At 36.3% G+C, this 18,307-nt stretch overlaps 1 protein-coding gene across 2 annotated transcripts; it reads right to left on the reverse strand.

The window, feature by feature from the left end:
* Positions 1-439: 439 nt before the first annotated feature.
* On the reverse strand, positions 440-16,869 carry LOC114253492 (transmembrane protein 135). Of its 2 annotated transcripts, none has more exons than XM_089728410.1 (10): positions 16,608-16,869; positions 11,810-11,970; positions 10,849-10,982; positions 9,815-9,941; positions 7,994-8,145; positions 5,642-5,732; positions 3,651-3,803; positions 2,613-2,753; positions 1,546-1,712; positions 440-640 (listed from the first exon to the last, which is right to left on the reverse strand). In XM_089728410.1, the coding sequence occupies exons 2-10, from the start codon at positions 11,966-11,968 to the stop codon at positions 580-582; spliced, it is 1,185 nt and encodes a 394-aa protein (XP_089584536.1). In that variant the 5' UTR covers positions 11,969-11,970; positions 16,608-16,869; the 3' UTR covers positions 440-579. The 2 variants fall into 2 exon arrangements, with proteins under 2 accessions (XP_089584536.1, XP_089584535.1); XM_089728409.1 differs by having other exon boundaries at positions 11,810-12,003.
* Positions 16,870-18,307: the final 1,438 nt, after the last annotated feature.

The following is an 18,307-nucleotide window of genomic DNA, read 5'->3' on the forward strand; positions in this document are numbered from 1 at the left end:
TGATATAACTTTTATAAAACTGGACAACGTTGTTGATTTGCGGCAGAAGCAGGGGAACGGTGGTATCTGCGTATCAATTTACAATACATCCTGTAAACTACTGTTTTCAGATAGTTTCACGACCATAAGAAAAATATATGAGATATGCTGAGATGATGATGAGATAAAACATTCGAATATCGTTGAATCCAAATTATGGAATTAGGTATGCCAACATTTGTAAAAGAAATACCCGTTATAACTGATATAAAAATTGATTGAGATCAAAAAATTTGCGGTAGGCAGCGGCTTGGCTCTGCCCATGGCATTGCTGAAGTCAATGGGCGACGGTAACCACTCACTACCCGGTGGGCTGTATGCTCGTCTGCCTACAAGGGCAATAAAAAAAAAGTTAAATCAAAAACATACTTGCAATAGCAGTTTAAAAAAAAGATTATGATTACTACCGTCACGTATTTATTAAACAAGATGAATATTAAAAATATAAAACAAAACAACACCTTACAGCTTAGATTGGTAATAAAACATTGAACTAAACTAACTAACGTATCATAAATTACCATTTGGAATGTTTAAAAACTAGGATTGTTTTAAAGCCTTGTCCAATAGTAGTTTGTAGTTGCTGTAAACCCATTCGGACCTGAAAATGATATTACAATAAGAAAAGGTCCGCCTAAAAGAAGTGAAACTTCTTTTGCGGTGTGTAGTATTGTGGTTTTGTTCATTTGTGTGATAGGAAATGCTGTGCATAAGAAAAACGAGCTATCTCGCTTCGTCCTTTCCCTCTCTCCAAGGTCGAGTGGTTCGCGAGACGTTCTGTTTATTTCTCACTTTCACTCTTCCTAAATTGTATCTTTTCTCTCTAGCCGTAACGAAGCTTTGGCAATTTAAATTTTACTCTCAACGCGTCTAAAGAAGTTTCACTTCATATACAGGACAGAGATTTCATCATTTTCATCACCTCCTTTTTACAACCGTCCTTATCGATAGAGCAAAAATAGCCACTATGACTTCAAACAATTTTGTTTATTTATAGCACGTTTGACGCATGTTAATTATGTAAAGGCAGTTTTACTAAAAATCGGACCGTAAAAATGTTTCACTAAAAAGCTCCGTGACAACTCTATACAAGTAAATAAGCTTGGAGTTTCTATTTGTAATATTAAAATAACGCTTTTTACTACATGTATTTGAATATAACGGTATAAACAGTACATAATAATTATACCAAAATAGCATTTCTTTTAATTGTTGTCTGTCTATTTAATTTATTTATTAGTCTTATTAATATCTATTATATTATATATCTATTTATTAGTCTAAATAAATTTAATTTGTTCCGGCTTATATTTGGATCGGCTGGACCGATTTTGACGGAACTTTCACTGGCAGACAGCTGATTTAATAAGTTTAATAAGGAGTAACTAAGGCTACATATTTCTATTTTGTTAAATTCCATGCGGACGAAGTCGCGCGCACTGCTAGTTAGTCTTTATGATGCTACTCATCTATGCGGCCTTGCAATATGCGTATACATTAACCAACCTGTTGTTGCTGACTTTAGCTAGAAGATTGAAAATGTATGAGGGACACTCTTCTGGGTAAAACACTCGAGCACTAAACAGGGTACCCTGACATATACAGTACAGGAGTTCTGGTAACGGCAAACGTGAGGGCAGTAGCTTTTTCTCATACAGTATTGTTGAATATAACTGAAAAGGTAGGTATATTAAGTTTTACGGAGTGGGTCTAAAATTAAGAGCTTACGGCAGCACGAAGCTGGTGCTGAAGCATGAAGTGGTAGAACGTCTTGTGAGTGCTCACGGGGAGGTAGTACCATCCTGCCTATTTCTGCCGTGAAGCAGTAGTGCGTTTCGGCTTGAAGAGCGGGGCAGCCGTTGTAACTATGCTGAGACCTTAGAACTCATATCTCACGGTGGGTGGCGGCATTTACGTTGTAGATGTCTTTGGGCTCCAGTAACCACTTCACACCAGGTGGACTGTGAGCTCGTCCACCCATCCAAGCAATAAAAAAAAAGACGTTTTATAAGACCGGACGAGTAAGTACCATCATCCTGCTTATTTTTGCCTTGAAGCAGTAATGCGTTTCGGCTTGAAGGGCGACGCAGCCGTTGTAACTATACTGAGACCTTAGAACTCATATCTCATGGTGAGTTGCGGCATTAACGTTGTATTTGGGCTCCGGTAACCGTATAACATCAGATGGGCCGTGAGCTCTAACTATCTAAGCAATAAAAAAAGTTCATTGAGTGAACTCTGTCTTATGATTATAATATATGTATATATAGACTATAGTATAGACTTGATGACGTCTAAGCCTATTAAAAAATGGAATTCATTCGAAACGTTACGAGCAAATCTAAATTCATTCACAAACAAGATGCCTTTTTATAACATACTATTTTTAGGTATTTAATGATGTACAAACTCCGAGTACATTTTGAATTTATGTATGGTAAGTACATTAACATAAAATCAATGAGTTAATTACAGTAGCTATATTGAGGGTCGATGTTTGATATCGAAAACATTCATAGTCTTACTTAGGTGAATGGAAAGCTATTATAACTACATTTATTCGCACTATTTACCTTCATGGCTCCTGTCATTGCCCCAATAGCTATTCCCAGACTTGGGCTGAAAATGAATGATAATCCGGCCAAACAGCCAGCTGGTAAAGCGTATATTGCAGAATCACATCCTCTCTTGCGACACAAATAACAGATCACAGCCTGAAAATTATAATATAGTAAAATCATTTTGGTTTAGATATTTGTGCGAATGTAGGTTTGATTGGATTCAACTATGACTTCATAAGAATCTTTGTGAAGCTATGTATAGCACTTTAGTGTTCGCCATCGTTCTGGTCGAACCTGTCGCTTGCAACGAAGGGCTCGGCGAGTCAATTAACCCACAGATACAGCCCACTGAGTTTCTCCCCGGATCTTTTCAGGTGGTCACGTTTTCGATCCAGTGGAAGAAGAGCTAATGTTAGTAATGACGTCAGATTTGAGCCCTGTGAGCTCACCTACTAGTTTGGTGAATCTAGAATAGCCCCTCGAGGTTACTAGAACAGGTAGAAAAAAAGCTATCCAGCTGGGTTAAGTGCTTGCTACAGATAGCCGTTTTTCGTGATAGTTGGAGTGTTTTAACTGGGAAGCTCTAATCGCATTTGTCTTGGTCATGGACGGTATCACCAAGCTATTCTTTAATAGTACTATTTTTAATCTTATTTCTATTTTTCTTACGCAATTGATACCGTGATAATGAATGTACAGTTGATATTAATAGTAATCCCCGAAAAACTGTTGTTTAACCATTTGAACAAAAACTTATGATTGCAGTTCGGCAGAAACAGGCAACATGGAGGTACCTACCGGTCTGTGACTCGCAATGCCTCATATAACCACTAATGATCTAGTTATAGAGGTTTTTTTCTACGACATTCCTTCACCCTGAAAGTTATATGGAGGATTCCAATCATGATGTAATCTCATCGCCCTATATCAGCATACCGGGCGTTTTGCCATTTAAGCTACAGACATTTCATATCACACATTAAATCGATCGTCCATCAAATCTCCGCCCCCATTCTATTTTAATACCTAACGACACGAAACAAATCGTACTCTGTAAATACCGATATAAGAACCGAAGAACATCGCCAGTTTCAAATGTCTCGTCCTCAATGAAGCTATAGCTGTCATAGGTGAGCGTATCCTTGGTAATATGAGTCTTGCTACAGTAAACGCTAGGCCAAGTGCAAAGTATGTAGCCGTACCCTGAAAGTAAGAGTATATTTAATTCCTCCTGCTTGCATCGATAATCCTCAATGCTGAGGGTCGTGGCTTCATCTAACAACTTTCTCATGGATTATCCTGCGCAATTCCTGCCTATTCTCAGCTATGTGTATAGCATTATATAGCAGATTTACTGGTGGTAGGACCTCTTGTGAGTCCGCACGGGTAGGAACCACCACCCCGCTTATTTCTGCCGTGAAGCAGCAATACGTTTCGGTTTGGAGGGCGGGGCAGCCGTTGTAACTATACTGAGACATTGAACTTATATCTGAAGGTGGGTGGCGCATTTACATTGTAGATATCTATGGGCTCCAGTAACCACCTAACACCAGGTGGGCTGTGAGCTCGTCCACCCATCTAGGCAATAAAAAAATAGCAACGTGGACTGAAGTGTTGAGAGGAAGCGTATCTGGTCCGACCAGTGCATTAGACTTCTGCCTCTGGGCCTTCTTCCGCATACCTTGCCTGTTACCAGCAGCTTCTCCAAAATTGTCCAAATTTCTGGCTGTGTCCTAAAAACTCGAAACTCATCCGCGCGCAGTACTGTGGCGAATTGGAATCTTGAATATTTAATTAAGAACCAAAAATCTCTAAGCTAAGGAGAAACAACAGAAGAGTATGTTGTAGAGAAGCAATGATATACCTCCAACGCGCAGACATTTGAGAGCCGTTTATTATTTGCTTGTAAATCGAGACATGGTCATAGCTTCTCAAACTGTATTTATAGTGAATTCATATATTCAAAAGGCGCTTCAGGTTGCTCAATACTAAACTTATTCTCGATATTCGAAGCCTCAGTCACAATTACGTGGAATACTCACTCTTTTAAGTGAAATCGTATTGTTTATATGAATTTATTTTTATTCTGTTTTAAAAATAATTCACTCTAACAATAGTGTAAAAAAATAATAAAAATAAAAAATAGACTATTGTCGGTAATTACACAAATATTATTATAGATTATCAATATTTGTTCTACTATTTTTATAATTACCATATCATAATATTGTTATCAAGTTGCTACTCACTATTGATACTAAAACATAATAAAATTAAATTTACTATCTGTTTATTACTATTTACCTATGTGCAGGATAAATAATTAAAATAAACAATAATTTGAAACACAGAGCCTAATTTTAAGGCTCGTGTTATTTTTGTTTAACTGGGAGGACGAGTTTAAGATCTTCCTGGTATTAACTGGTTAGAGAGGTCCACAGACATCAACAAAGTAAATACCACCACTAACCTTGAGACATGATTTCTAAGTCTCATTAAGCATAAATGGTAGTAACTACCCATGTGGGCTTACAAGACGACCTACCACCAGTAATATTAACACTGTCATTATAATATCCTGAATATAACCGCTGAGTCATGAGATCAGTGATTAGTACTGATCCAAGATTGGCTGTAACTGTTCACATTTTATTTACCTTTTGCTAAGAGTCGTCACGCAATGAAATATGTGTTTGCGAGTACCCAAATGTAACTAACTTCGCCATTGAGCGAGTGTTTATTAATCATAGAAACCCAAATATGTAATTACTTATACAACATTTGCAGACACGTGATTATACTAAAGCTAATAACAGATTTTAAGAACCACTTAACGGTAACTACAATGATTTGTGAACTTACTGTAAAACTATAAAAAAACAGCAAAAATCGTAAGTGTAGTTGAAGTAGAAGGTGTAAGTAAGAAGTAAGAAGTTTTAGTTGAAGTAGTAGTAGTAGTAGTAGAAGAAGCAATTTTTAGCACGGACCCTGCTACTGAAAACATAGAAAATTAAAGTTAGTTTATAAAGATATTAAATTACCTTAAAGATATACTTATGACAGGAGCCTTGGTGAGGACAAACGTTGTTTGAATCATCTGTTTTTCGTCTCACCTTGTCCGGGGTAAATAGCCTGTTTTCAAAATAAACTTATTATTGTACGAACTATGTGCTGATAAATTGAAAACGTTAAAAGAATTATCCAATGATTGTATTTTCATTACATTCATAGAATGACCTATATCGACATTAAGTTAGATGATCCTATGTTCATTATAGCCTGTTTGGCTGTTGACTCATCTTGAGTAGGTACTGCCAAACATCGGCCATGACTAGCAGCCTGTACATTTCTTTAACAAAACCTTAGTAGTACCACATTTTTTTTGTATCTTGTCCTTCGTGAATTCTTTCTGAGAATATCCCTTATTCAGTTCATATAGGTCTGTACCACTATCCTATCTTTAGAACCCACTTTCATCAGCTTCGTATACATGTATATATTATTTGTATATAATGTGATCTTTGAACGACATTTAGACCGACTGAATTACTTCCGATTAACTTGCAAATTTGCGCAGGCATAGAGGACCGATGATAGTACACAATTTACAAAAACATATCACTAGAATAAAAAAAGAAATGAATTGTTATTTCGGGTAGCTATTTAAGCGTGTTTTTTAACTTCGGATCCTCAAGATTCACTTTCGGTACTCTTAGGCTCTCCAAGTGCCGGTCGCCGTTCTTTATATTCCGAGATTGACGTGCAACTTAACCCACAGACACAGCCGGGTCTCTCGCCAGACCTTGTTAGTCGCTCGATATTCTGAGCTATCGTAAACTATTTAAAATATAATTATCATTCTTCTAAGAAGCATTCGTACGGTTTTTCCTCTTTATATCAACAGAAAATAATAATAAATTATACACGTAATTAACGAATAGGAATTCAGTAAAAACGAATGCTGCTAAAATAAAAGCTGCTTTAAAATTATGCACAGTAAATAGTTATCAAGAATGTTCAATTAATTTAATTCGTGATTCAAAAGATTACCAACGTCCATTGAACTCTACAGCAAAAGTCAACATGAATAGTTCCAATCGCAAACTGATTGAACAGAACAATGACAAACGTTGTGCGCTAAATGCATAGCGTATACGGACAGTTGCATTGTTATTTGTCGTTCGCGATAAATCCGTATTTGAACCGGAATAATTTAAATGCTACCCATTAAACAATCTCTATCAGCGCCTCAATACGAAAAAAGTAAAAGTTGTATAGCTTTGAGAAGAATTTTAAGAAGATCTTAAACACTTTTTGGACTGTCAGTCTACTAATCAAATTCGTAGGAAGATTTTCCCTTTGTTTTTTCCCGTGTCTATAGAACATAAGTGCCAAACAAATCTTGTAAAATTTCATGGATTCGGAAATAGAACGTATTATATCTGCTAAGTGTAATGAAAAGGTCCAAATAATGTATGCAGTAATAAAATCTACTTATTAATTAGTAAATATTGGCTAGGAGACAAGATTAGAATAGTTATCGTTGACATTAGTACAATGTGTGTCCACTGTTTTAAAATTCAATTAGGGATATTGTTAACTTTAAAATGATTATTAAAAATCTTGATTTCGATTTTTAAAAAATCCATTCTTTAATAATATATGATAATTACTTCAGGTTTCTAATTATTATATTATTATAGCGATGATTCCGTATTTTACGTTTTAAAGCTAATGAACTTTTTGTAACTTTTTTTTACATAATAATATATTCGTACTTTGGAGCTAAAAAAGGCATTAAATAATTAATATTTCGTTTATTATAGTCAAAGAAATTAATTATTTTATTATTATATTTTTATGTAGATTAAGATTAGATTTAGAATTGTTTTATTTTATTAATATGCACGTTAAATTTAACAGATAGTTCGTCAGTTATCTATATATTAATACGTGAAGCAAAAACTTTGTATCCCTTTTTACGAAAATTGCGCGGACGGAGGAGTATGAAATTTTCCACACTTATAGAGAATATAGAGAAGTGCACAATGCTAATATTTTTTTAAAATAATGCATAAAAGATACATTAAATCAATAAAGAAAACATTACACACACTACATACCATGTATTTGACGCGCACACGCATGCATACTATTTATTGTCAAACTTTTGTTCTTGATGTCTGTTGTCAAATTGAGAAAAGATTAAATATTGTTTGTCTTTGTTAATATTTTTATAGTGTAGTCTTGGCGAAATTTGTGATTACAGAAGTATAAAATACAATCATAATAGTGTACAAACTTACAATTCCAATTAATTATAGTCGAATTTCGACTACTGCGGGACCTCTAGTTTTGTTTAATATTATGTAGATAGTAAGTTTTCTATTTACCAAAACAATTGGGTCCTTTCTTTTTTATCTCCCTCTAATCGCATTAAGTAGAAAAGGAGACCGCTGCCCAGCATAAAAAGTGCGGTAGTTCGGATTTTCGTAATTTTTATATATGCAGCTGCTTCCAATCTCCGGAGCCAGTATTCTATGTACTGAAAAGTTTAATCAAATTTATGTCCTTGTGCGATTTTTTATTGTCTGCGAGCGAACAGATTTTGTTTCCCATGGTGATGCACCGTAACTTAATTATATAAAATTTGCATAGATGAACAGTTCAGTATTTATTGAAATCAAAATTGATGTTATTAGAGTAAAGTAAAACCTAAAGATCCATAAAAACGTTTTTTGTTCAAAGCTTCCAATTTGATGAATTTGGTGACGAGATGGTCACGAGATCCGGTTTGTAACAAGAAAGAAGCTAGCCGTCTACTTAGTATTCCAACTAAAAGATCATCAAAGCAAAAAAATCTGAAGATATCCAATCCGAAAGCAAACTATGCGTATTAAGGGAAATGAGTGCAGAGGATTTTAGACTTGTAATTTATAAAAGACCTACTAGTTATTAGTTAATCTGTAACATAAAAAGGATAACACATTTTTTCTTTTTAGTGACAGGATTTCTTTAGTGTGGAGCAACATTTTAATAAGCAGAACGACCGAGCTTATGCTCAAAGCTCCACGAAAGCTTCTCGATTAATTAGTAAGGGGTACAACGTGGGCATTGTTCGGCTTCAATGCGGCTTTGGTGGGATGTTAGTTATCAAGGAGTGACTGATCGATATTTGTGTTAAAAGTTTTAAAGCTTCAACCTAGGAATACCAAACACGATTGTGGATTAATATTATCAAGTTTCATAGCCATTTATGTGAAACTCACATCTCACATCACTTGGATCACAAAGCTCGATCTAAACAAGCTAGTCTGTAAAAGAGCTTTAAAAAAGCCGAAGATTGGCCGTCATATAATGCAAATCGTAATCTGTTTGACTATGTTTTATAGTCTCCTTGGAAATGGTTATGGCATTTTTCTAAACGACATTGGATAATTTGGCGTGCATAATTTCTATAAAATTAGTAGTGATTAATTTACCTATGAAAATATCGCATATTTCAATGTGTGTTTGTTCAAGTGGCGTTATCTGTAATAAGGCCAACGGACATCATTTGATGTACCTAATGAATTTAATATTTTTGTAATATTATTAAACTAATTTAATGTGACGCGAAAGGAAAAAAAACGTTATCCTTGTAAAATATAGTTGGGTTATTATTGTAGCTTAAATGTTATGGATCCGACGAGGCAAAGACTAGAGGTCCCGCAGTAGTCGAAATTCGACTATAATTGGAATTGTAAGTTTGTACACTATTATGATTGTATTTTATACTTCTATAATCACAAATTTCGCCAAGGCTACACTATAAAAAATATTAATAAAGACAAACAATATTTAATCTATTCTCAATTTCACCACAGACGTCAAGAACAAAAGTTTGACAATAAAATATAGTATGCATGCGTGTGTGCGTCAAATACATGGTATGTAGTATGTGTAATGTTTTTTTTATTGATTTAATGTATCTTTTAAGCATTATTTAAAAAAAATATTAGCATTGTGCACTTCTTTTCTATATTCTCTATAAGTGTGGAAAATTTCATACTCCTCCGTCCGCGTAATTTTCGTAAAAAGGGATACAAAGTTTTTGCTTCTCGTATTAATATATAGATTATTTATAGTTGGATACATGTCAAATTGATAGGAAATGTAAAATAATAAAGATTTGGGTTTGTCTGTTCAAAGGCAAGTAATATTTTGGAACTTACCAAATTAACAAACAAATTGATGACGAGTCCTCTCCTGCTTGGCGGCTCCAAGTAAATAAACAGACCATTCAATGTGAACGGTACAAAAAGGAACGTATTGAACTTGAACTTATTGCCGTTTAGTTTCCTAAAAAATACCCATAAATATTAAAGGCATAATTCTGATGGATTCTACGTATTATTTACAATGGCTTTGTACAGTAACCATCAAAGCCCATACCAGATCCTGTAGACCGAATTGTAAACTGTCGACGTCGCCCAAAACATATCATTACGGATCCTCCCGATCCGTTAACGGTGCTTTAAGGTACCACAAGCACCGGTCACCGTCCTCGTCGAGCCCTTCGTCGCAAGCGAATCAACCCACAGGCACCGCGCAATGAATTTCTCGTCAGATCTTCTCAGTGGGTCGCGTTTCCGATCCGGTGCGAAGCACTGCTCTTGCTAGGGCCAGTGTTAGCAACACTCCGGTTTGAGCCCCGTAAGCTCACCTACACGTTAGGGTGAAGCTGAAATAGCCCCTCAAGGCTATCAGCATAGGTAGAAAAAAAAACCAATTTTTGGTAAAGCAAATTAAAAAGTACACGACAAAAACTACGTAGGCAGACCGAGCGCTACAACTAGCAGCAACTTTGCATGATATTGTTTTCGAAATGGTCACAATTACCAAAGGGAGATTAAAGTAATAATAAATAAAATTAAGAAATGGGAAGAATTTACGCACGGTCATTCAACCCCCTCAAATTAGGATTCCTTGTGTTATGGATACCAGAGACTGACATAGGTACCTATTTAGATACAAAGAACAAAAAAAAAACCCTTCATTACACGAATGTTTGCCCCGTGTGGGAATCGAACCTACGACCCTCAGCGCAATAGTCAGAGGCTCACGACACGACGACGACGACTTAGTCAGATTGTGCGTGTAAGCTTTAACTTCAAGGTGGGATTTCTATGATTTCTATGCTTACTATGGACTTTTATGTAGCTTTCCGGCTAAGTGCATACGATGCTGATGTATTAACACACCTTACCTGACGATACATCCGATGATGGATGCGGTTCCTGCAACAAACTGTCCGAAAAGAATCGATCTTATGTAGTAGTTACCCATTTTGAGCCATTGTTCTTTCTTTCTCATTTTCTTACCACGCATTAGTATTTGTATCTGAGATAAAAAGTATTTTATTGCATAAATCTGGTATTAAGTGGTTACATAAGTCCATGGACATCATGGCGTTAATGTGGTCATCCGCCGTGAGACGCAATCGAGTCTCATAGAATGTCTGTTCTGTGTTGTTACTCGGAACGCTGAAGTTATCGCGGCATAAATAGGCAGGATGGTGGTACTTATCCGTGCGTGATTACAATACCAGATCAGATTAGATTTATGTGTTGAATAAAATAGTTATGTTGTCTGATATGTTATGTAGTTGTTCGCAGAAGATTTCGTTATGATATTGGTCTGGACCATATTTTAAGACACAATTTTTTTATTGCTTTGATGGGTTGAGGTCATAGTCCACCTAGTGTTAAGTGGTCACCGGAGCCCGTAGACATCTATACAATGTAAACGCTACCAACCATCTTGAGACAAGGGTTCTAAGGTCTCAGTTTTTAAAGTACAGCGGCTGCTTTACCCTTCAAACCGAAACGCATTACTGCTTCACAGTAGAAATAGGCAGGGCGCTGGTACATGGTACTTTGCTCGTGCAAGTTGTAGACACAATTAAAACTATTATTACGGCTTAATCTTGTGTTTGTTAAAATAATTATTGTCCTCATATCATTTCCAAATGTTTCGAATTTTTTGTGTCGTGCTCACGAATGTTTTAAGTAAAAAGAAATAAGAATTAAAATTAAGAATTAAGAAGAAGAGTTAAGAATTGGAATTATGAATGAAGAAATTAATTTAAGTGAAAAGAAAGAAATTAGGCCCTAAAACGAGTTTTAATTATAGTGAATATGCTTAAATAGTAGTAAAAAAAAACTTACCAAGTATACCATAGAATAGAATTTTACGCTGCCGATCAGAGAATCCTTGAATAAAACCGGCAACGATGTGATGCAGCCTTTGCCCCACGGATGAAGAAGATAATGGCAGTCAACATCCGTGTAGATTTTCTCGAACAGCTCCTTGCTCATTTGAACCATATCTAATGGATATAAGGGTGGCTTTAGTCAGTGACCTGTGAAATACCAGATCACTTTTTAATTTACCGAGACATTTTCAATAAATCTTTTTATTTTATTTAAAATAATGTTGTAACTATATAGTAATAAGTATGTATGTTCATATATGTAGCATTGTGTTTTTTTATTTTATTGCTTAGATGGGTGGACCAGCTCACAGCCCACCTGGTGTTAAGTGGTTACTGGGGCCCATAGACAACTACAACGTAAATGCGCCACCCGCCTTGAGATATAAGTTCTAAGGTCTCAGTATAGTAATTTATTTCACTTCTTACTTAAAATGTATTCGTACAAAATGAATTGTTACTACCCAGTTATTTTTAATTTCGTAATTTATAATAATTAATGTAAAATTATTTCACGGAGACTACAATAGATTAAATCTGTTAGAATTCACACACTTCGCCATGTAATAAATTGTATTTTTTGATAGACACAATTCACTTTACACGCTTATTTTTCCTCGAACTAGACGCTGGTTTGAAACCTTTTAAACCTGCCATGGTAACTGAATAACAAAGTATGTTTTATTGATCACTTTAACTGTGGTCAGGATATGTGTGCCTTATACTTTTGCATGACTGCTTTGCGACAGAAATGAACGGGATTGTGGTACTTATCCATGTGGGCTCACAGTACACTTTACCATTTAAATAACTCTAGGCAGAGAATTTCTGCATTGTCTTTCTCGCATTTCATAGAAAACTTTACCACTTAGGATAAAGAGTGAGATAATGATCGAAAAAACAGACAGCCTACTGAGTTTCTCGTCGGATTGTCCCAGTGCGTCGCGAATCTTATTCGGTACTAGATTCAGCGAAGCACTGCTCTTGCTAGAGCAGATATCAGGATAGACTCCCAGGCTGAGCCCGTGAACTCGCCTACACGTTCGGTAACGCTAGCATAACCCTTCCAGGTTACAAAACTTTACCAAATGTAAAGGATAAGTAAGTAAAAAAAAAACAAGTGTGTGTGTGTGTGTGTGTGTGTGTGTGTGTGTGTGTGTGTGTGTGTGTGTGTGTGCACGTCACACACGATAGAAGTGAACATATAAAAATAAAAAAAATCGCAAGGGTCAACCACTCCGCAGTGCAATGGAGCAGCCTCACCCTGGGGGAACCGCCTGCATGATCACTGTATCCCTACGCCAGGTAAGTAGAGAACTACGAGAGCGTCTATCAACTGTGTAACAACTCGTTACCGAGATTCAGGAATTGTTGAATTTACGTGCAGTGACATCTCTTCATAACAAACTAAATAGAAATAATTGTAAATCATCTTTTATAGTATGAGTTAGCGCCCTCCGTGAATTGATATTTTAACTTCACGTATAATGCGTTCTATCTCATTCTCTCGCCGGCTGAATCCTATACATTTATGTGTTTGTGTCTCTATGGACTTATTTTTTCGTTTCGTTTCATTTCGTTTCATCGAGTTTGAAATCACAACGATTGTAAAGAAGTTTCACTTCAAAAGTAAAATAGGAAAAACATAGTGGGCCGTATCTTCTATACGCGTAATACTCTGACCATGTTAGTGTACAAATATATTAATATACATTAAAATTTGGACTAAATCAAGTCTCCAGAAATAGACGGCTGTGTTCACTTTTCGAATATCCTACTTTATTAATAATGTCTTCAAGTATCCTGTCATAGCATCATCATTTACACCTACGCTTGATTAGGACTGAAAACGCGAATATACAGATGTAGGCGTTGCTAACGAGATTTGCTAGCACGAGTGTTCTTGCCCAACAAACTCCTTTCACTCCTCTCCTGATTCTTATCCAAGGTAGCGTTTACCGGAGGGGTTGTGAATGGGCAATAATTCAGTAACGTTCACAGCGCAATTGCTCAAACACGGTTACCGGAATAGATTGAAGTTGCCTTGGCCTGGATAAAAAAATCAAAGTGGTAATAATTTTTAATATGCATCATTACTAGGTCAGTTGAGTCATAGACGTTAAATATCAAAAGGGGGTGGCGGTGTTCACGTTGTGATGTCTATGGACTCTCGTGTCCGCCTAACACTAAGTGACTAAGTGGGCTGTTAGCTTGTTCACCCGTCTAGGCAATAACTCTCCGTAGCTAAGAGAGTATTTCATTTAAAAAAAATGGTTTCCGCCTGGGGTTGGATTTGCACATTGAACGTAGTAGCATCGCTTGCCACTCAGTGGATCTTAACAGTGGGTTGCATTTCCGATCCGGTAGTAGATTCTGCGAAGCACTACTCTTGCTAGAGTTAGTGTTACCAACGTCGTCAGGTTTGAGCTCCGTGAGCTCACCTAGTTGTTAGGTTACGCTGATATAGCCCCTCAAGCCCTCAAGGCTAAAGTAGGAAAAAAATGCTTGCTAGTATCAAGTAGTACACCTGTCTTATCCTTTAGGCCACGAGGACATTAAAACTATTTTCGTCTCAATGCCTCAATCGTACTATTAGCTGACATTGTTGTTTAAATCATATTTTCTATGACGTTTCCGAGATCGGATAAAGAGTAAAAATCCTCGGTGGACGGTTAAAATCGTAATGAACCAAGCAAAAAAAAAAGCACACAAAACATAGCGTATCGTTGATTATTTAGCGCATCGCCGATAGCGTGCTCGCTTGTGTGATTAGCATTACCGTTCGGACCTGGAATACATAACAATGGACTGCGTAATTGGTTGTCGGCTGCGCTGTGTATATAGAAAAAAAATACGCGGACATTTGATTTGTACTAGATACCTTGTGGAATATGTTTTGATTACCATGCGGGATATTTATAATAGGTAGTACTGCGAGAACGCACGGGTAGATAACGGACGGATTTTCTCAGCGGGTCACGATTCCGATTCTGTGCTAGATGCATTCGCCAAGCAACTGCCCTCGAGTTGTTAGATCTCATCTGGAAGCGCTCGGGCAGCTGTTGGCATATCCCAACCCTCCTGGCTGAGCACCTCGCCCACCTGTCCTGGTGAAACTGGAAGGGCCTCCGGGCCACCAGTAATCCTTCCTTCATAAAATGATTGTTTTTTAGTATGCTAAGACGAAACGCAAACAAAATTTGACTTCATACGTACTGAAACAGAGCGTTATCAGGATCGACCACATTTTGCGGCACTAATCTCCGTTCGACCTCATTCCTGAACTTGTTCGCGGATCCGTTTTGAGGTTACAGTTATTGTGTTTAACGGGATTAATTTGGCGGTTAAACTAAGCGTTTCGCTGATAAAGATTATCAGAGATAAGGACGTGTGATTTAAGCTGAAGCAAAGTGAAGTGAAGATTTAAACTCTTTAGTGTTCTAATTCTAACGATATGAATAGAGGAAATACCAAAAATAGTAACTAAAAGCTATATCTATATAGAGAATGATATAGGTAAGTGAAATCTTCCACCGACCATATATTCGGATGTCAGTCTGTTTCAAGGGGTTATAAACAGACCAAATATTGCTCCGAATGTGAGCTTAATATTATTTAAAAGTAAGCACGGTAATATTTGATGGGTTCCCGATATTTCAGCGCATTGCAAGCCCCGTGATTATTAAGTCGAAAATTGTGGTTAAATAATAATGCAGATAGCAGCGAACATTTGAAACAATTGTCGCCTCAAAGTTGAAAATGTTGCTAGTGCGATTCAGGGCAGTTTTTCTACTTACTGAAAAAAAAAACCGTGTTCTCAGTGTGTTGATTTAAATCTATACTAATATATAAATCTATAGTGGTTTTTACGGATGTTCCGATATAACTACTGAACCATGCATCCGATTAACTTGAAACTTGGTATCCATGTAGAAAATACATGTACTTAATAGATAGGGTAATATTTATATGAGTGTTGGCGTCAATGATGAGAATCTTTGTGGGGGTAAGCAAAGCGGGCGGGTACAGCTAGTTCGCTTATAAAATTATAAGACAAACTAGCGACCCGCCCTCGCTACGCTTCGGAAACATTAAAACAAACAAGAAACAAAAAAAAAAAATAAAAAAAAAAAATTAAAAAAAAGTAGCCTATGTTCATCAGGGACAATGTCGGCTTCTAATGGAAAAAGAATTTTTCAAATCGGTCCAGTAGTTTCGGAGCCTATTCGAAACAAGCAAACAAACAAATCTTTCCTCTTTATAATATTAGTATAGAGTATAGACAAGAATAAAGACAAAAATTGCCTTTAAATAACATTTTATGAGTCCTATCGGGGATCAAACCGAAACCCTGTTGTTCATTAATCAGGATCACTAATCACTAGACATTAAGCCGATCAAACAGATCTATACGTATTATTATCATTGACGAGTCGCTCTCACTATTTGTCACTGTGGAAACTTCAAATACATTAGAGATTACACGTCTCATTAGGCATTTTCGTTGATACCTATTCTACCGAAATCATTTTGTACTGGAAATGGAATAGCGATATTCTTCAATAGCTTTCAACGTTTAAAACCTGTAAGTATTGGTGGTCCGAACGTCAAAAACCGTTGCAAAATCATCCTTAATCGGAGTTGCTATAAAGTTCACTTTATTTTATTTTGGCAAAGCGTTTGAGATCTATTTGTGCCGTGAAGCAGAAATTCGTTATAAAACATCTCCAGCTTATTCCTTAAATAATACATACCTTTACGAAGCACTCCTAGCTGTTAGGAATTTCTTGAAGTTTCGTTATTAAATTAGGATCGGAATCGAAATTTTTGATTAATGTTTTCAGTTTATTCTCAGCGACACTAAAGAGGTGAGTAAGGTTATTGGTGAATAGAAAACAAATCTTGTTCGTTTGTGTATTTTTGATTAACATTAATTGTTAGCCACGACCGCTTGATATACTGTTTGCTTGAGAGCAGCGCACCGGCGCGCGCGCACTCTCCGATTACAAAACGCTTTGTTATGTTGCCAAGTCATTCCTGACCGAGAACGCTCCACAGACCTAGAAACTACTAGAAATATAATAATTTATTTTTAATTTTTTTATTGCTTAGATGGGTGTACGAGCTCACAGCCCACCTGGTGTTAAATGGTTACTAGAGCCCATAGACATCTACAACGTAAATGCGCCACCCACCTTGTTCTAAGATCTCAAGTATAGTTACAACGGCTGCCCCACCCTTCGAACCGAAACGCTTTACTGCTTCACGGCAGAAATAGGCAGAATGATGGAACCTACCGGCGCGGACTCACAAGAGGTCCCATCACCAGTAAATTACCAATACTACCATTCAGTGTGTTATTTATTTAATTTTTTCCTTTAGAGGAAGAGGTGGATCTAAGAAAAAATGGATGGATTATATGAAATACGATATGTGTAAGAGGGTAGTGAGCGAAGAAATGGTATATGATAGAGGAGTATTGGAGGAGAAAGCATGTTGCGCCGACCCCACTGGGAGAAGGGCAGGAGAATGATGAAATAGTATAAAACATTTTTCAAGTGAAACCTTCCTTATTGGCGTTGAGGTATTTTTGTTAAGGAAAAATCTTATGGATTCACGTCACCGACATGCGTAATAACAACAGGTATATCTGTAGTTAAACAGGTGTCGTGTTGTGCGACATTAGTGCTTTGCGTATCTTTAGAAGTAAAATTAAATGTATTTAGTAAAAAATGATTGTATATTAATTGTTATTTCAAATAAATTGTGTTTATATGTATTTTGTTATGTCCTTGTACAGGCCGTAGTATATTTGAGTAATAAATAAACTATATGAACATGTATATATGTAATTGTTGCTCGGAGTGTCAATAAATGTGAGCACGAAATTGATGTTGTAAGTTTTAATTGAAATATTATGAAATTTCTAAATTTATTACGTTTATTATTAGTATAACTATACTGAGATCTTAGAACTTATATCTCAAGGTGGGTGGCGCATTTACGCTGTAGATGTCTATGGTCCAGTAACCCTTTAACACCAGGTAGGCTGTGAGCTCGTCCACCCATCTAAGCATTAATATATATATATATATCGACGCTTGAAAAGCAAAAGTGACTGAGCGACAATGCGTGAACTTTACAGTAGACTAATTTAAAGTTGAAATACCTGAAAACAAAATTTATTTTAACGAATCTAGCTATAGTAGAATCTAGCTAGTAGCTGTAGGATTGAAATGATTTTATTAGACCTAGGTCTATTAAAATCATTAAAATATTCGATCCGCAAAAAAAAAATATTTTTAGAAATATATGGTTATTGCCTATCATTTATGTACAAAGCAGTTATTGTCGCTTAGTCATGTTTGCGTTTCAATCGTCGATATATATATCGACGCTTATATATATATATATATAATATTTCATTCGCTATGAACGTCCACATTTTTCCGAA

This window comes from Bombyx mandarina, chromosome 06 (genome assembly GCF_030267445.1).
Source record: "Bombyx mandarina strain Sakado chromosome 06, ASM3026744v2".
In the NCBI taxonomy this organism is placed as follows: Eukaryota; Metazoa; Arthropoda; class Insecta; order Lepidoptera; family Bombycidae; genus Bombyx; species Bombyx mandarina.